Genomic DNA, 19,361 nt, shown 5'->3' on the forward strand with positions numbered 1-19,361 from the left:
ACCTGGGCCACCCCCTGCCCTTCACCCATCATTGTAACAATTTTTTTTTTCTTTTTGGAGAGGAGGGGGATTTAGGGAGGGGCACAGGGAGAGACAGAGGATCTTAAGCAGGCTCATGCCCATTGTGGGGCTTGATCTCACAACTCTGAGATCATGACCTGAGCCGAAATCAAGAGTCAGACACTTAACCGGCTGAGCCACTCAGATGCCCCATCATAACAATTCTTAAGTGTGTCGGTTTGGTGGCATTAAGTACAGTCACATTGTGCAACCCTCACCACCATCTACCTCCAGAATTCTTCATCTTGTTAAAGTGAACTCTGTCCCCATAAAACATTAATTCTTCATTCTCCCCCAGCAAGACACTGGCAACCATCCTTCTGTCTCTGAATTTGACTACTCGAATACCTCATATAAGTGGAATCACATTGTATTTATCCTTTTGTGACTGGCTTATTTTGCTTAGCATAACATCTTCAGGGTTCATCCCTGTTGTAAAATATATCACAACTTTTTTCCTTGTTCAGGCTGAATAATATTCCATTGTATGTATAAATCATCCCTTCACTGATGGACACTTGGGTTGTCTCCACTTTCTGGCTATCGCAAATGATGCTTCTATGAACATGGGTGTACAACTGTGTCTCAGAAACCCTGCTTTCAATTTTTTTGGCATGCACCCAGAAGTGGAATTGCTGGATCATATGGTAATTCTATTTTTAATTTTTTGAGGAACTGCCGTACTGTTTTACATAGCGGCTGTACCATTTTACATTCCCACCAACAGTGCAAAGGATTCCAATTTCTCCACATCCTTGCCAACACTTGTTTTTTTGTTTTCTTAATTTTATTTTGTTTTTGATGGTAGCCATTTTATTGGGTGTGAGATGGTGTCCTGTGAGCCCTGAGAGTTGGGGTTTTGCAGGGGTTTTTTTTGTTTTGTTTTTTTTCTGTAATGCAGTGCCTGACTTAAGCTTTGATTGCTGAAGCATTCATTTCAAAGAGGCAAACAAATTTGTCAGCCACACAGAGCCAGGCCACCTCCCCCACAATTGAGGCTCTTTTGATTTAGAAATCTTGGTTGATTTCGATAACTGGCCATTTGGGCCACTGGTCTTTTCTCTTCCTGTGTTTTAAATTCCCACTCCTATGTTTTAAATTCACCAATAAAGAGTGAGCCTGAACTTCTAGGCCTCACCCTTGACCCCAATAAAAGCTGAACTCCCGGTCTGTGTGGTCTCAAGCCCCACTTACCACAACCTCGTTATGTAGCCACATGTGTGCTGTGCGATTTTCAGGTCTTGTAGGTAATAAGCCTTTATTTTTTCAGTTTCCTGATGATTGTTGCTGAAAGGTATCTTGCAATGATCATAAGATCCACAAGGGTTGGTCCTGTGGTAACATTGGTTTGGAGAGGGGAGATGTCTATGGCAAGCACTGAGGCCCAGGTGAATGCCCCAGGCATTTCTAGCCTTTGGCATTACTGTCCATAGACTGAGATTGACATAAAACAGACAGTATGGAGGAGATTTGTATAGGTTAGACGTGGAAGGGGCCTGTATGCCTTCAGCTCACATTGGCCACACTTGGTTACAAGGCTGGGAGACAGGTTGAGCTGTCTCTCCAGGAGGAAGAGATGAGCACAGTATTCACCAGAAAAGTGTACCAGGCCTCCAGAAGCCCACTTCACATACTGGGACCAGTCCTGGACAAGGGGCGATTATTGTATGCTGTGGCAGCCGCCTAAAAGGTGCCTCTTACAGGCAGACCTAGGTTCAAATCTTGCCTCTCCCGCTGTCTCCCTGTGTGATCTTAGGCAAGTGGCTTTCCTTTGCTGAACCCGAGTGTCCTTGATGATACGGCCTAGGGGCAGCCCGGGTGGCTCAGCGGTTTAGCACCACCTGGAGACCTGGGATCGAGTCCCAAGTCAGGCTCCCTGCATGGCGCCTGCTTCTCCCTCTGCCTCTCTTTGTCTCTCTCTCTCTGTGTCTCTCATGAATAAATAAATAAAGTCTAAAAAAAAAAAAAAAAGAAGAAGAAGAAGAAGATACGGTCCATGAGGACAGGACTTAAATAAGCCCCAGAGCCTGGAAGGGTGCTAGCACATAGTAAGCCCTTGGTACTGCAGTACCCAACCCAAAGTGGGAGGTGGGGAGGGGACTGGGTGTGTCTTGTTATATTGTCCTTTTCACTCATTTCTCCCAGAGCCACACGTTTCCCTGACAAAATGATAGGTTCTTGGTGTATAGGGTCTTGTCACTCTGGAAAGGCAGGCTAGCGGAGTGGCTTAGAAGCAGGACGGGGCACCTTCCTTGGTAGCTCTTCCTGCCCCTTCAAGGCTGAGATCCCACCAGGTTTCCCAAGAGGGGAGCTTTGGTGGTTGTGGTGGTGGTGGTGGTGGGGTGCCCTCAGGCAGTGAACCAAGCATGCTGTGCCCTCAAGGCCCCAAGGCGGTTTCCTCCTCCTGCTCAGAGACCTCCCTGGTTGCTGCTAAGAAACCTTGCACACAGTAGGCACTTGTTAATAGTCCGCTATTGGAGGCACCTGGGTGGTTCAATCGGTTAGTTGTCTGCCTTTGGCTAGGGTCATGATCCTGGAGTCGTGAGGCCGATCCTTGAGTTGGGCTCTCTGCTCAGTGAGGTGTCTGCTTCTCCCTCTCCCTGGCCCAGCTCATGTTCTCCCTCAATCTCTCTCTCTTTCTCAAATATATAAATAAAATCATTTCTTTTAAAAGTTCACTTTTGTTCTTGGGACCTGCCCAGGTGGAAAGAGATTGGCATTGGAAGTGTCGTATTCAAGTGCTAACTGCCCTGTGAACTCTGTGGCTTCAGGTGGAGCAGGACCCGGGCTTCCTCATCTCAATAGTGGTGATGAATATGAAGACCCAACCTCCTGGGATTGGAGTGAGGGTCAGATGAGGAAGTGGGCTGCCAGTGTTTTGTTCCTAAAGATAGCAGGGCACCTCAAGCATGGCATTCAGTGCCTCAACTCATTTAATACTACAGACCCAGGAAATGGGAACATTCCCATTTCAGAGATGAGAGAGAAAACTAAAATCAGTTTAAGGAAAATAATAATTTATAATAATAATAGTTGTTATTGACTTATGTAACCAAAAAAAAAAAAAAAGAGAGAGAGAGAGAGAGAGATGAAGTATCTTGCTTCAGGCAGAACTTGATCCAGGAGCTCATGCAGTGCCACCTGTCTGATGGCTTCCTTCATGGATTCCCAGATGGCAGCAAGTTGGCTCCAGTCTTCTCTCTGAGGTTCATGTCTGCTGGAAAAAGAGAGCTTCTTACTCCCCGCAGTTAAAACAAAGCTTCCTAACTAGATTCCTGTGGGCTGAACTGGGCCACATGCAGGTATCTGAGCCAGTTCAGCCAAGAGAAGGATTGGGCTGATTGGCCAGGCTGACCTCATGCCCAGACTAAGGAGCCTGGTCTGCTCTGCTCCATGGGAATCAGTGCCTTGGAGAGGGGGCTCTTCAAGGGAGATTCGAGGTATCCTTCCCAACAGAAGGGGCAGAGGACTTTGTTTTTTTTTGGGGGGGGGGGGCAGTAGACTTTGGGCAGCCCTGTAGCAACAACAAATGGAGACCTCTGAGGCTGAGCCACTGGTCTTTTGCCTCTCAAATTGTCAGGTGTAAACAAGTCTGTTGGGGCTCTTGTTAAAAGGCAGACTCTAGGGGGATCCCTGGGTGGCGCAGCGGTTTGGCGCCTGCCTTTGGCCCAGGGCGCGATCCTGGAGACCTGGGATCGAATCCCACGTCGGGCTCCCGGTGCATGGAGCCTGCTTCTCCCTCTGCCTGTGTCTCTGCCTCTCTTTCTCTCTCTCTGTGTGTGACTATCATAAATAAAAAATAAATAAATAAATATTTAAAAAAAAAAAAAAGGCAGACTCTACATGAGGGGCGGCTGGGTGGCTCGGTTGGTGGGCATCTGCCTTCAGCTCAGGTCATGATCCTGGGGTCCTGGGATTAAGCCCCACATCTGGTTCCCTGCTCTGTGGGAAGCCTGCTTCTCCCTCTCCCTCTGTCACTTCCCCTGCTTGTGCTTTCTCCCTCGCTCAAATAAAATCTTTAAAAAATTAAAGGCTGACTGATTCAGCAGTAGGGGTAGAGTGGGGGTAGTTTTATTCCTTTTTTTTTTTTTTTTTTTGGTAGTTTTATTCCTAATTTGCTCCTGGGCAATGCTGCTGGTCTCTGGACCACACAGTGTCGTGGCCCTAGAATCACAGGAGCCAGGCACTGACAAGCATCACCTCCCATGTTTCTTACAATCGCCTAGAACAGCAGGTATCCTACCCATTTCATGGAGGTGGAAGCTGAGGCTTGGTGAGGAGAGGTGAGGGGATGGTACAGGACACAAAAGCTAATAAGCCCTGGAATTTTGGAGCTGAAGTGGAGATTTTTAAAGCCATGAACATAGAAGGGAGGAGGGAGAGACAGGACACCGGTCTGCCTGAAGCCGGGTGATGGATGTGGACAGAATTCCCAGGGACGGAGAGGTGCTCTGTTTGAGTCCTCAGAGTCCTCAGTCCATGCCTTGGAACATTTGGTTTTGTCTCATCCTTTCTTCTTGCAGCCTTAACTATGGGGGAGTTTGCCTGGCATCAGACGCGCAGTTCAGTGACTTCCTGGGCAGCATGGGGCCAGCGCAGTTTGTGGGCCGCCAGACCCTGGCCACAACGCCAATGGGTAAGTGCCCCAAGGGCTGTTCGAGGTGGGGGGGGGGCGGCACAAGCCTTGCAGCTTTCGCCTTGTCCTCTCAACCTTGGCAGTCCACTGAGCACCCAGCTTAGAGCCTTGTCCATACCTGCCAACCCCTCAGCAGAGCCCAGGGACTTGTGTTGGAGTTGTTTCTGGTCTTGTTTGGAGCTGAAGCAGGGGAAGGGGGTTTCATCTGTAAGTAGAGAGGAGAAGCTGAGCCCTTGGGCGAGCTTCTAAGCCATTTCCCCATCCCTTTGCTTGGGTGTCTTGCAGGAGACGTGGAGATTGGCTTGCAGGAGCGGAATGGCCAGCTCGAAGTGGACATCATCCAGGCTCGGGGGCTTACGGCCAAGCCAGGCTCCAAGACACTGCCAGGTGTGGGGACTACCCTTCCTTCTGCAGGGCAGGGGTGGAGGTCAGGGAGGAGGTCCTGATGGGTATCTGGGTCTAGAAAAGAGAAAATGAGGCCCGCCTACGGGGGATCCCTTTGTCCCAACTCTAGTGACTCACATGGGCTAGTGGTTTACAGTTTGTTCTGGGGACGCATTTGAGATTCTCAGTTGACCTTGTTGGTCTTCCACTGGTTTGAGCTTCTGGAGGACAGGGACCATCTTTCCTGTTTATAGCTATACCCCTTTACCTAGGTGCTTACACATTCACACCCAGGCCTAGTGAATGTGTCAGTGATGAATATGTAAGCAGGGGAAGGGGTGAGCAAATCAGGGGCAGAGAGGAAACAGGAAGTACACAGTGAGCAAAGGCAGGGAGGAAGCAGGCAGGACCACCCCCCCAAGGGGGTAGAGTAGGCCTCGCGCAACCCTGGCTGCACCCCATCATCCACATCTACCACCACACCCACCTCTGTGGCTGTCTCCTCAAACCCCAGGGGGACAGCTGGCCCCCAGCAGTGGGTGGGCAGCCATTTACCCACCGTCTGAGGGCCCTATTGGAATTCTCCCCGCTGGCCTGTCCTCAGCGGCCTATATCAAGGCCTACCTGCTGGAGAACGGCGTCTGCATTGCCAAGAAGAAGACCAAAGTTGCTCGCAAGTCGCTGGACCCGCTGTATAACCAGGTGCTGCTGTTTCCTGAGAGTCCCCAGGGCAAAGTCCTGCAGGTGAGGGGCGCTGGTGTGTGTGTGTGTGTGTGTGTGTGTGTGTGTGTGTGTGTGTCTGTGTGTCTGTGTGTCTAGTTCCAGAGGGAGAGGAGGGCACTCCTGGGAAGAGAGAAAGTCTCTGGAGAGCTTCCCCTGGAGGAAGTAGAACTCTGTGGTTGATCTGAGCTCCACGGGTACAGCTTGGCACCAGTTCTTTTTTGAGCCTTGGCTGCTTCATCTATATAAGATGGGGATGCTTCATCTGTAAGATGGAGACCCTCCAGAGAACATTATTGTGACAACGAAATGTATGCATTATGCAAGAAAAATATGTTTGGCCCATAGGAAACGTTCTTCAAATGGCTGTCCCATTGTTCTTGTTATTACTAACAGCCTCTGGAAGCCCGGGGCTGGGCCTGGAGCACAGAGATAATCGACTGGGAGGTGTGGAGGAGCCAGAGAAGCATTTGTCCCCCTGGCCATTAGGAGGGTCCTAAGGGTGACTCAGACCTGGAGCTGGAAATAGCTGCCCATCGTGGGCGTCGGCAGGGCCCAGGTCAGATGCCTGCGGGAACCGTATGCCCGTCATCGCAGAGCTGCTACTCGGGCACCTCTAGCTGGTGCCTCAATTTCTTGCTTCTAACCAGGACAGGAAAAGCAAATGAGGACAGGCCCAAAGTGTTACAAGTTGCCAAGACAGTGGGACTTTTTGCCAAACCTGGAAGCCCAGAGCCTGTCCAGGGCAGGATTTTTCAACCTGAGGGTTAAGACCCATTAGTGAGCTGTGAAATAAGGTTAGCACCTCTTAGCAAATTTGTTTGTTAGCTTGTTTAATGAAATGGAATAGGAAAGAAAACATTTATCATTCTTAGTAAGGCAAGCCGTATTTGGTGAGAGGCACTTGCCTTAATCGGGAATCCCACGTATGCGCCTCGCTCTAAGTGTCTTACTGTATATCCCTGTCAAAAAAAGTTTGGGAAGTCTTCTAGCCTGGAGGCATGCAGACACAATGTAACCCACCAGACGACCATCTAGGGGGCAGGTCTCGTCTACTAGATGAAGGTCATGCATTCTGTCCTCTGGCCTGAGCATCTTTGGGGGAAGCTCCAGAGAATGGTCTGTCCAGGATGTGGAGAGGGTGGGGAAGCAGAAATAGGGAAGGGGTCATTGCTAACTGAGCTCTCTGAATGTCAGAGCAGGACAGACTCACCAGCACCAGACACGAGATCTGATCACCAGTTGTATTAGTTTGCTAGGGCTGCCGTAACAAAGTACCACAGATTGGGTGGCTTGCACAACAGAAATTTATTTGTCACGGTTGTGGAGGCTGGAAGCCCAAGATCAGGGTATTCAGTTTCTTCTGAGACTTTGCTCCTTGGCTTGCAAACGGCCGCCTTCCCACTGTGTGTCCTCGTATGGTCTTTCTGCTGTGCACACATGCATCCTTGGTGTCTCTCCATGTGTCCTAACCTTCTCTTAAAACTCCAGCTGGATTGGATTAGGGTCACCCTAATGGTCTCATTTGAATCTTAGGCTCTGACTCCAAATACAGGTACATTCTGGGTGCTAGGGCTTCAACATCAAGTTGGGGAAAATACAGTTCAGCTCATAACCCCAGTTTAAAATGAATCCATCCGTGCATTAGAGGTAGACCTCTGAGCAGCTACCCAAGGAGCACTGAAGATTGGTCAGGTGAGCCCCCTTCGGTAAATGATTTAATTTCTCCGAGACTCGGTTTGAACAACTAAAATGGGAGCATTTTGTAGGGTTGTTGGGAAGATTGACTTTGAAACCAGTGTAGCTTTGGATTAGTTCCCGCCACAAAGCACGTCACAGTAGCATAGGCTCACACCGTTTTCATCTTACTCTATGCTTGAGGAGCAGCTGAGAGTTTACAGTGAGCTTTTATATCCATCCCTCTGATCCTTCTGCACGAGGTAAACTGGGGATAATTTCCTTTAGAAACAAGAACTCTGAGACCCCATGAGGTTAGATGACTTGCCCAAACCACCCATCCAGGACTGGGATTTGAACCTACTACATGTGTCTGACCCCAGAAGCTGTGCATGAAAACCACCAGGGTCTACGGAATGATCGAGCCAGCCCACCTTCATGAAGGAGACAGAGTTAGAACTGGAGATACAGAAGAGTAAGCACGTGAGGGTCCTGCAGCCACTGGAATCACCCAACTGGCTATGCTGAGAGAGTACTGACCACAGTGCAGGGAAGGCACTGTAGAGGAGTCAGTTGGGAAGAGGAAGGGAGTTAGCACCTGCACCTCTACCAGCCACTTTTAAAACTTGTTTCACGTGGAGGGTTTCCCAGGATCTGGAAGCAGGGGGCCAGGTGGGGGTTCGAGGGGGGCAGACCAGGCAGGGGACTCACAATGTAGGGTCAGCCATCCAGGCTTGGCTTCAGAGACGGAGGATGTGGAGGGTGGAATGGAGAGGGCTAGCTGGGAGGCAGGAAGCCAGTGGTCCAGGCGAGCGATTATGGTGGCACCAGAGCCAGGAAAGTGCGGTCAGGCCTGGGGCATTCTAAGGCAGTAGCATCCACGGGACTCAGAGATGGAGTAGGTGCGGGGGTGACCTGTGAGCAACACTGGCAGGATTTGAACCGCAGCGTCTCTTGCCCCCCAGGTGATCGTATGGGGAAACTACGGGCGGATGGAGCGGAAGCAGTTCATGGGTGTGGCTCGAGTGCTGCTGGAGGAGCTGGACTTGACCACCCTAGCCGTGGGCTGGTACAAGCTCTTCCCCACCTCCTCCATGGTGGACCCCGCCGCGGGCCCCCTGCTCCGGCAGGCGTCCCAGTTGTCCCTCGAGAGCACCGTGGGGCCCTGTGGCGAGCGATCTTAGGGCCGGGATGGGGTGGGGGGGGCTCCCCAACAAGGCCTGGAGAATGCCCAGCCCCAACCTGGGACCCCAGGCCCAGGGGCACATTGAACAGAGGAGGATGGGGTTCTCCCCCATAGCGGGGAAGCAGAATGGGGAAACCTGCCCCCCCAGGGCCCCTCCTCACCCCCTCTCTGCCTCCTACCCCCTGAGACCTTCCCTCTCCCAACGGGATTGGCTGCACTTTTGACTTGGCCAGTTCTCGACCTGGTGGACGTGGCTGCAATCCGGAGAAAGGAAAAGATTGAGGCGGCAGCGCAGACCATCTTCCCGTCCCAGACACTGTCCGACTGCTCCCCCTTTTTGCCTCCTCGGAAGCTCGCTGCCCGGAGCCAAGTCCAGAACCCAGCGGCCATCTCCATGGTGCCAATTACCAGCAAGTGTCTTTCCTGCGGTACCGGGTTCAGGCAGCTACTCCTGCCCCAGAGCCGATGGGGCAGCTCTGCAAGGATCCGGAGCCAGCTCCGGGGAGGTCCAGAGCCTCCCGCTTGAAGAGGAGCTCGGCCTCCCTCCGCCTGCCTGTGGAAGGAGCTTTGCCGCAGCGTGTCTGAGTCCGTGTCTGTCCCTTCCTGCCTGCCCCTCTTCCGGTGGCTCTAGGAATTTGGGGGTCCAGCAGGGACCAAAGGAAAGGAGGCAGTGCCCTGGGCCTGGCACAGAACCCCCCCAGGGTGCCATGCTCCATGGGACTGCAACAAGCTAGTTTGGAAACAGTGGACTGGAAAGAACTGGGTCGTCTGTGTTTTGGTGGAAGAACTGCGGGACCCTGACTTTCGAGAACCCCAAGTCTGGAGCACTCACCGTCTCTGAATTTTGGGGACGCCGGACTGGAGAGGGAGCCTGAGTAAAGTTGGGATTGGGACTGACTGGTGGTGCCAAGGCAAGGGTTTCCCAAATAGGAGAAGCCCTCCTCGTTGGATGAGGTCAAAGGTCTTCTTGTCTACCCCTCTGCCTCCAGGCTAGGGGTCTGGGGAGGCAACAGAGCTTCCCTATTTTAGTCTTTTTAAACAAACCATCCTGTACTAAGGGCAGAACCCGCTGCCCCGGCCTCAACTACCTTGGCTCATGAGTGTAAGAATCAGGAGATTCCTTCTCAAGTGGGCCTGGGTAGCTGCCTTCCTGGTCCGGCCCTCCCCGAGGCCTCTGGAAGCCCTTTTGCATGCTGGGAGGACACAGGTTGGCCCCTCTTTATAGAAGCACATTTCTGCCACCTCCCCTGGGAGGCACCCAGCAGCCCACCACCCCTCGTTACCCAGTCCCTGCTGTGTAGGGCGTAGTCCAGTTTAGCTGGGTAGAGTTAGTGTTCCAGGCCCTGGGGCCTGCTCTTAGCTTGCATATAGTCCTTGCAGAGTTCCAGGACGGGGGGTGGAGAGGAGGCACCAGAACATTCCAGGAGACGGCTGTCTCCTCACTAGTCTGGGTCTGGGCCTGGAGCCTGGTTCATGGGAGGCCAGCCCTTCCTCTTCCCTCCCCAACACCCCCTACCCCAGGGTTGTAGCTGGAGCTGCCCCTTATACTCAGATGTTCTGATGCATTATCTTTGGTACTGGTTTTATTTGTGAAGGACCCCGGAGGGTTGTGGGCCTTGGTGGAGAGGCCTGGGCTCCACGGGACGACGTCATCTTCCACTGGGGATGCCCAGTGGTGTTCAGCCCCGCCTGGTCCTTGGTCTCACTGCGGGCTATCGACCAGGCAATTTCTTCCACCTGGGACCCCTTCCTCTCTCTTCATCTCCCTCCCTTTCTCTCCCTTCTCCTCCCTCCGCCTGTCTAAGCCCTGGGGAGCCTTTAAAGTTCTGGATGTTATACCGCCTCCATGGAACTTCCCATGCTGCACTGGGAAGGGGAGACGGAGATGCCCAAGCTTCCTGGGATTGTGCTGGGTGGAATCCCGAGGCTGGGGCAGGAGGCAGCAGGGCTCTGGACGGCCTCAGATCTGAGGCCCAGAATCAGCCCCTCCCCTGTTTGTTTTTTTTTTTAACCAGTGTGATTTCTCTGCTGTTCGTTTATTACTCATCATTTGGAATATTTTGAGCCAGGAGAGCGCCTTCTCTCTCCAGCCGTCCCTGCTCTGGTGGTCCAGGGGTAGCTTTTCAAAGACGGGGGGCAGACCCTGGCTGTCCCACACAGAGGGAGAGAGACCCCGGTGCCCCCGCGCCCCCCACTCCCGCCCGAGCCTACCCTCTGGGGTCTGCACAGCCTTTATAAAGAGAGAGAGCGCGCTCCAAAGCAATAACAACATCCTGGGGGTGGTCACCGAGGGCCCCCCTCAATGACTTTCTTGTTTGTTCTGTGAAATCTCAGTTCACCTCCGGGTGGGGTGGGGTGGGGGCTAGAGCCCTGTTTCTTTGTATCATCATTGTGAGCACGTGCCCTGCTTCCAAGGGGCTCTGACCATTTGGTGTGGGAACCACTGTCTGTCCTCACCAAGAGATGGGGGTTTGGGGGAGGGGGTGGCAGTTCTCAGCATTAGCTTTGGGGAACCTTCAAACCCAGCCTGTCTCTACTGCTGTCTGATCTTTTGCCAGCTCGTACTCCATCTGGAGAGTAGCTGAGAAGTGGAATTGTGGAGAGCTGGGAGCCAGGAGCTGGGGTCACTAGGGGCTGATTCTTTTTTTTCAATCACTGGGCCAAAGGTCACAGGCTACTGTGGGAGGAAGCCTCCATTTCCCTTTGCCACAATCTGCTTTCTGTACACATGGGGGAGGGCCTCGGGGACCATTCACGAAGTCCATTTTATAGATGAGGACCGAGGCCTGCCTCTGGGGTCGCCTGTGAGTTCAGTGGCACCCCCAGCCTGGGCCTCCCCCCACCTGAGGCTGAGCCAGAGCAGGACCAGTGGGGCTGCATTTCCCACGACACTTCCTCCCCCCTTCTCTCTGTAGAGATTTCCAGTGGCCCAGAAAAGATGGGCAGGGCAAATTGTAGCCCATCTGAGAGGTGAGGCAGTTAAAGCCCAGAGTCAGGAAGTGACTTGCCCAAGACCCTTCAGCAGAGTTGCCACAGACAAGACAGGGGCTCTGTCCTGCTTCCCTCCTCCCTGGGACAGGAAGCCACTTCCCCGGGCACACCTGCCATGATAGGTACTTGTGGTCTTTAAGCTGTGGGGCCCCCAGCCTGTGTGATTCCATCTCTGCGGGCCCAGGTCTGGGGGAGAGAATTGCCAGAGAGACTTTGCTCTCTTAAGGCCTGGCCCAGCTGACTGAGGGTGCACAGGGTTTGGTTCAGGTCCCAGTGTCCAGGTAGGGGCTCCCACTGAGGGGGTCATAACCCCGTAGGACCAACGTGAGGGAGATGAGAAGCACCCCTTCCCGTCTAGGGCTGTGTGGGAATGAGGTGGCCGTGGCACAGCTCCTCTTAGGGAAAGCCTCACAAGATCTTTAGCTGTAACAAGATCTGGCCTTCCTATAGTGCTTTTACGTCACTGTCACGTACAACCTCAGTAGAGCCCCTGGCAGTAGAGGGGATCAGTATTAGGAGCTCGACTGTAAAGAGGAGGGAGCTGAGGCCCTGGGGGGGAAGGTACCTTCAAAGGTCCCACTGTGGGTTCATGGTGGAGCCGGGACTAGAGCTCAGTTCTGCAGCAGTTCAGAGTGATGTGAGGAGGTGAGGCAGGTAGTTTAAGGGGTGGTTACACACTTTACAAGCTGATTCACCATCCAGTTCCTTAAACCAGGAGCTCCTGGGCACCTGTGTCCAGAGGCGGCGCCGAGCCCCCCCACCCCCACCTTGGAGCACAGCTGTTGCGTCAGGCAAGGCCACCTGCATTTATTTATTGAGCAGCAGCACTGTGCCAGGCCCAGGGGAGCAAGCCCCCCCACATTCCCCTGTAATGATTCCCTTGGCTCTCTGGGAGGGCCCCTTGTCTGTACAGCAGCACCTAAGAGTGGATGGAAAGCCGCCATGTCCATGAGCTCATCTGACTCACCAACCCTGTGGGGGGAGGCGGACCGTGTCCATTGTACTCCTAGCTTCTGTGAGGGCGAAGTGGAGACTCGAACCCGGGGCCTCAGGCTTGACATCTGGAACCCCTTCACTCCCTGGCTGCCTCCTGAACGAGCAGCAGGGAGGCCAGACCCCGGGTCCATGGGCTGGGGGCCTTTCCATCCACCCATTTTTTTCCCTCACTCCCTCTCCGGGAGCAGGAGCTGCTCGGGACCTTGGGGAGGGAGGGTTTCCCTGGGGCGGGGGGAGGCCTGGGTTGGAGTGGGCCATGTTGCATTGTGTTCATGACCATGTAGCTCATGTTGAAAATTAAAAGTTTTTGGCTTTTCTAACCTGGCTGGCTCTGCTTTGTATGGAGAGTTCTGTCCGGGAAGCCAAGGGGAGTTGGTGTTTGGAGGAGCAGAGTGCTACAGGAAGCCAGCGTGGCCACCATGGGCATCGTAGGGGGCGGGGCACGTGACCCTTCCAGAGATGCAGGGGGTGGGGAGCCGGATTCCAGGTGAACCGCAGCCCTATTACAGCCGTGGAAACCGAAGCCCAGGTCGGGGATGACAGTCCCCAAGGTCACATGGTGGGCAGTTGGCAGGACCCGGATCTCGCAGTTGCCGCCAGACGAGGGCCCCTCCCAGGGCATGCTGCTGCGTCCGGTGCCCCAGGGATGCGGGTGTCAGCAAGGCCCGCTCTCATCCTGAGGCGGCACTGGCCAAGGACAGAGTATCAGACTGTGGGGGACGGGGCCCAGAGGAGGAGGCTGCGTGCTTCATTCACGCGTGGGCCAGAGACAGGCTTTAAGCAGTGCAGATCTGCCCACCCCTCCGCACTGGGACATGCTTCCCTGAGGCCCGACGCCTCTCAGGCTCCTCCTGGGGTGAGCGGCTGGCCTCGCCTGCTCCGGGGCCCGCGTCTGGCCTCACCTGCTAGGGGCTCGCGTCTGGCCTCACCTGCTAGGGGCTCGCGTCTGGCCTCACCTGCCCGGGGCCAGCGTCTGGCCTCACCTGCCCGGGGCCGCGTCTGGCCTCACCTGCCCGGGGCCAGCGTCTGGCCTCACCTGCCCGGGGCCAGCGTCTGGCCTCACCTGCTCCGGGGCTCGCGTCTGGCCTCACCTGCCCGGGGCCCGCGTCTGGCCTCACCTGCCCGGGGCCGCGTCTGGCCTCACCTGCCAGGGGCCGCGTCTGGCCTCACCTGCCCGGGGCCCCGTCGAAAGCCGCCCGTTTCCCCGCACCTCGGAGAACCTGCCTCTTCTCACAACACGGGGACCACCAGGGATTCGCACCTCCGGGGTCGGAGAGTCTGGGCTTACGCTGGGGCTTTACTCTGATTTTGGAGAGGGGGGGGCTGGCCACCCCGCTCACCCCGCCCAAGTCCCGGGGGGGGGGTGCTGACCGGTGACCCCGGGGCCGCGGCCAGGGCCGGGCCGCCCGTCAGATGGACTTCCGCCGGGCCGGGGGCCTGCCCGCCGCGCCGCCGTCCACGGCCCCGGGGCTCGAGGGAGGCGAGAAGCCCAGGTTGTCGCGGGCCCCCGGCTGCGGCCGCTGCGCGCGGGAGGAGACCGAGGCGGAGCCGCGGGCGCGGGCCCGGGGGCGGCGGGGCGGGGAGCGGCCGCGGCTCTCGGGCGCCCCCGCGCGGGGCGGGCCGGGGCGGCGGGCGGCGCGCTCGGGCGCCTCGGCGCTGGCCGCCAGGAAGCGCAGGACCACGAGGTTGAGGAAGGCGCCGATGACCGTGAGCCCCAGGAGGATGTAGAGGAAGCTGAAGGCCACGTAGGGCGGCTTCCTCTGCAGCGCCTCGTCGCTCTGCAGCGCCACGAAGTCGCCGAAGCCGATGGTGGTGAGGGTGATGAAGCAGTAGTAGTAGGCGTGGAAGAAGGTCCAGCCCTCGAAGTGCGCGAAGGCGGCGGCCCCGAGGGCCAGGGTGGCGGCGCACCCCAGCAGCCCGGCCACCACCATGTTCTCGGGGGACACGCGCGGCCGCCGCAGGCCCAGGCAGCGCTTGGCCGCCAGCAGGAGGCGCCGCACCAGCGCGTTCAGGCGCTCGCCCAGGCTCTGGAAGGTGACCAGCGTCAGGGGGATGCCCAGGAGCGCATAGAACATGCAGAAGACCTTGCCCGAGTCCGTGCCCGGCGCGGCGTGGCCGTACCCTGGAGGGAGAAGGGGAGCGGTGAGCGCCCGCCGCGGCCGCCCTGCCCCGCTCCATCCCCGGCGCAGCCTCCCCGAAGCTGCTGCTCCGAACTAGGTCACTCCCCGCCTCGGGACCTCGCGCGCTATCCCTAATCGCCCCAAACTGTCAACAACCCACCGTCCCTCCCTCGGTGGGGGGGGGGGGGCGGCAAAGAACCTGCGGAACATCCACCCAGTGCATCTGTTCAGGAACAGAAAGGCACCAAGAGGGTTACCTGCCCAGCAAAGGGTGGATCTCAGCTGCCTCAGCCAAGCTCAAAAGACTACATACTGCACCGTTCGGTTGAAATGACATTCTGGAAACATTCTGGCAAAACTGTGGGGACAGAGGGCAGATCTGTGGTTGCCAGTCCTTGTGGATGGAGGAGGGGTTAACCAGAAAGAGGCAAGGCAAATTCGGGGGTGATGGAAGCCTACTAGGCCTTGGTGGTGGCTGCAGTTGCCTGACAGGCCCTCATTTGTCAAAACTCTGCAGAAGGCTGCTACACTGGAAAATGGTGCGTTTCACTGTGTGTAAATGATGCCCTGATTTAAAAAGCAAAATCTTCCATGATGCCCCAGTACCCACAGGGTAAAGCACCCACCAGTTCTCACGAGGCGTCTGACTCCCACCCCCCAACCTGTCCAGCCTCACCCCGTGTTGCTTCCCCAACCAGCACACCCCACCTCCACATGCCTCTTCTCATGATTCTTCCCTCCCCTGGATCCCTTTTCCCCACTCCCCCTAGCCCACTTCTTCCCACATCCCTCACTAAGCATTTCTTCAGTCTGGTGTAGCAATTCTTCACTGTCACAGGGGACCTACACAGGAGTGGGCTTCCTTGAATCCTGGACCACTGTGCCATCAGCAGGGAATGAGCATTCCTGGCGAGAGCAGTGAAGACTTTCATGGCTTTCTCAAAGGAGTCCATAACCCAGGAAAGTCAGGTGAGCCTTTGCCCAAGAGAATACGCCTCCTCTAGCAAATGGGCACCATCTGCCAAAGTGTAAATGTACAAACCCTTGGGTCGTGCAGTTCCACAGTTAGCAAGTTAGTCCTCCAAGACACACATGTGTGCAAAGTGTGGTAGGCATGTGGGTCGTCACTGAAGCATCGCTGCTTATGGTGAAAACAACCCAAGAGTCCATCAAGAAGGGTCTGGTGCAATAAATCATGGTGCCCACCGAATGACAGAGCCCTCAATAGCAGTGGCTCCAACCAGGGGTAATTTTGTCCTCCAGGGGGACATTTGCCAATGGCTAGAGACACTTCTGGTTGTCACAACTGGGAGGTGGTGGCTGTGTGCTATTGCCTTCTAGGGGGCAGAGAGACCAAGGACGCTGCTAAACATCCCATGATGCACAGGCCAGCCCTGCAACAGAGTTACCCAGTCCAATACGTCAATAGTGCCAAGGTCGAGAACCCCCATTCTACAGCCACGGAAAAGATGACACAGCTTTTTTTTTTCTTTTTTTTTTTTTTTTAAGTAGGCTGGAACACAGGGTTCAAACTCATGACCCTGAGATCAAGATCTGAGCTGAGATCAAGAGTCCAACACTTAATTGACTGAGCCATCCAGGCACCCCAAGGTGACACAGCTTTTTAGGGATTTTTTTTTAAATCACCAAAAAATATCAGGTGAAAAAAAGCGAGAGACAAAAAACAGTGGGTACAACCTAATGTCTATATAATGGAAGTGTTTTAAAGGAATACATGGGCAGAGAATATATCCGGAAGGATGCACAAAAAACTGATGACTATATTTAATCCAGGGAAAGGAATTTATGGGTTGAGGGACCGGGTGAGAGGGAGACTCCCTTTTCATTCTCCCCTCTTCTGTAGCCCGTGGAGTGTGTGCTGTGTGCATGTATAATTTATTCAAAATATCAACACAGTACATGTTTTAAAGACCCATGCCTCCTCATGTCAGTTTGTCTCCATCTGTTATTGGGGGAGCTCCATCCACCACTAGACTGTGAGGTCCCTGAGGCCAGAGACCATGCCAATCACTTCCCTGTGTCCCTAGTCACCAGCGTCCTGAACAGAGCTGGACACAGACTGAGGGTTCAATGAAAGTTTAATAATTAATTCTCCTCCTCCTCATCAGTAATCAAATCTAACCGAAGGGAGTGCTGAGTGTGAGACAGAAGAGCCTCTTTGGCAGTCAGGTGCCGGGGCAGTGCTGTTTCCAGCTGTTTGGGGCTATGTCAGGCTTTGACAGAGTGAAGCGAATGATGGTAATAACTAAGCATGCTAGGTACTCTACAGAGATTATTGTAACCCGCCCCCCCCCAATAACTGTAGGAGATGATATTATGATCCCCATTTTGCAGAGGAGGAACCAAGGCTCAGAGCGAGGAGCTGCCCCAAGATCCCAGGGCCTGAGCCATTAACCACTCTCCTCCACAGCTGCTCAGGGCCTCTCTCATCCACACAGAACTCTAGCTCCTGAGTTCTGGCGACCAGCTCTCTGCAAGGCTGGTTTATGCAGCCCGATCACACGCCACGAGCTGGCGCCCCCAGGTGGCCAGAAAAGGCAATACTCCGGTTGTTTCCACTGAGTCCCTTTCCCCAGGCTCCCAAATGCCAGAGAGGAGCTGCCAGCAGAGAAGATCAAAGGCCTCCGGATAGTGTGGGGGTGGGCAGAAAAGAGGTGGATGGGGTCCCACCCGCTGGCATGGCAACAGGGAGTGAAGCATGAGCCCAGGTAGGGAAGCAGAGGTGCCCATGTTGACAGGAGGCATAAAGGGCTAAATGGGAGCTGGGCCCACAGCTGGCAAACAATGAATTGTTATTATTACTAATTAATAGTGCCTAATTAGCCTCAGGCACCGTGCCAAGCATTTTACACACTTGACCTCATTTAAACCTGGCAACCACCCAGGGAGGTAGCAAGAACTGCATTTGCAGTCGAGAAAACTAGGACTCAGAGAGGTACATCCAATTGCCAGAGAAGACAGGAGGTGACAGAGATGAGAACAGAAGTCTGGGCTATGTAATTGCCAGGTTCTTAACCCACATCTCACGCTCATTTGCTGGGGGCATTATGAAAAAAACTTTCTCCAATGCTCAGAGTGGTGATCCAAGCCCTGGGGCAGGGCGCGGGGTGGGGGGGGTGTGGTGTGTGTGCCTAGACATCCACAGCTGGGACCCGGGAAGCAGCTGACACCCGGCCTGGAGCCCTGCAGAGCCTGCTCCTCTCCATTCCTGCTTCCCCAGGCTTCAGCTCAGCAGGTACCAGCCAGACGGTAGCCATGGCAACGGCTGACGGTCCAGATGCTGCAGAGAAACTGCTCTGGATCCCCGAGGGTGAGGTCCAAAGCTTGTGATAATCAGTCATCCCTTCCACAAATATTTATTGAGTGTCTACTATGCGCTAGGCTGGGTACACTGCAGTGACTAAGACAGACTGGATCCCGTTCTCATGGAGTAGCAGCATAATTATAATACAAAACTCCATCTCTCCTTTTCAGCGCTTTCTATGTGTCAGACCCTGCGCTAAAACTTTCTGCAGCCGTTAGCCCCTTGGCAATGATGATCTTAGCGCAGCCCTGAGACCAGGCCTATGCGCAAGCTCCATTTTACAGAGGGGAAAGGTGAGGCTCAGGAGGTTAAGCAGCTCGCCTGAGGTCACGCGGCGAGGGCGGGGCGGCCGGGCCGGGAAGCCTCCACCTGCGGCCACTGCGCGCCGCCCGCTCCACGGTCCCCCCCGAGGTGGCCGCGGCACCCCGCGTGCCACCTGCGCGCCGGCCTGGGCCCCTGCCTCCTCCCGGCCCGCCCGCGTGCGCCTCCGCCGAGCACCGGCCCAAAGCCCCCAGCCGGGCCGGGCCGGGGCAGGGCAGGGGGCGTCGCGGGCCGCGCGGGGCCGCTCACCGATGGTGGTGATGACGGTGATGGCGAAGTAGAAGGAGCCGGCGAACTTCCACTGGCGGCCGGCGCGGTGCGGCTCGGCCTGCCGCGCCAGGCGCTCCAGCTCGCGGTCGTCCTCGGCCGAGAAGCCGTACTTCCTCCGGAGCTCGCCGCGCTTCTGGGCCAGCAGCCGCTGCCGGCCGCGCTCCGCCTCGGACTCGAGCGCGTCGAAGACGGCGGCGCCCACCAGCAGGTAGGACAGGATGCACAGGACGAGCGCGGCCGTGCGCACGCTCTGCTTCCTCATGGCGGCGCCGCGGGCCCGCGCCCCGGCCCGGCCGTGCGCCCCGACGGCCGCCCCGCGCCCCGCGCCCCGCCCCGCGCCCCGCGCCCCGCGCCCCGCGCCCCGCCCCGCGCCCCGCGCCCCGCGCCCCGCGCCCCGCGCCCCGCGCCCCGCGCCCCGCGCCCCGCGCGCGCGGCCGGAGCGGGCTGCGGGCTGCGGACGGCCGGGCGCGGGGGTGGGGGGTGGAGGCGGGGCCTCGGGGAGCGGGGTGCGCGGAGCGCCCAGCGGGCTCCTCCTGCCCCCCGCAGTCCCCTCCCAACACCTGCTCGGGCGCAGGTGTCTGCCCGCAGTGACAGTTGGGGCGAGCGCCCGAAGCCCGGGTCTGCAGGTGTCCGGTCCCCACCACTATGGTGCTGCTGGGACCTTGGGCCAGTCAT

General features: G+C 56.0%; 2 protein-coding genes across 3 annotated transcripts in view; one reads left to right on the forward strand and one right to left on the reverse strand.

Moving 5' to 3' along the window:
- Positions 1-12,970, forward strand: part of RIMS4 (regulating synaptic membrane exocytosis 4) — a 63,213-nt gene extending 50,243 nt beyond the window's left edge. For both annotated transcript variants that reach the window (XM_041733296.1, XM_041733297.1), the window contains exons 3-6: positions 4,584-4,696; positions 4,982-5,083; positions 5,685-5,824; positions 8,443-12,970. In XM_041733296.1, the coding sequence (XP_041589230.1) occupies positions 4,584-4,696; positions 4,982-5,083; positions 5,685-5,824; positions 8,443-8,661 (574 nt within the window). In that variant the 3' untranslated portion in view covers positions 8,662-12,970. The remainder of the gene's footprint in view (positions 1-4,583; positions 4,697-4,981; positions 5,084-5,684; positions 5,825-8,442) is intronic.
- Positions 12,971-13,759: 789 nt separating this feature from the next.
- Positions 13,760-18,961, reverse strand: KCNK15 (potassium two pore domain channel subfamily K member 15). The gene is made up of 2 exons (XM_041733203.1): positions 18,666-18,961; positions 13,760-14,772 (listed from the first exon to the last, which is right to left on the reverse strand). The coding sequence occupies exons 1-2, from the start codon at positions 18,946-18,948 to the stop codon at positions 14,060-14,062; spliced, it is 996 nt and encodes a 331-aa protein (XP_041589137.1). The 5' UTR covers positions 18,949-18,961; the 3' UTR covers positions 13,760-14,059.
- Between the last annotated feature and the right edge of the window lie 400 nt (positions 18,962-19,361).

This window comes from Vulpes lagopus, chromosome 18 (genome assembly GCF_018345385.1).
Source record: "Vulpes lagopus strain Blue_001 chromosome 18, ASM1834538v1, whole genome shotgun sequence".
Lineage (NCBI taxonomy): Eukaryota > Metazoa > Chordata > Mammalia > Carnivora > Canidae > Vulpes > Vulpes lagopus.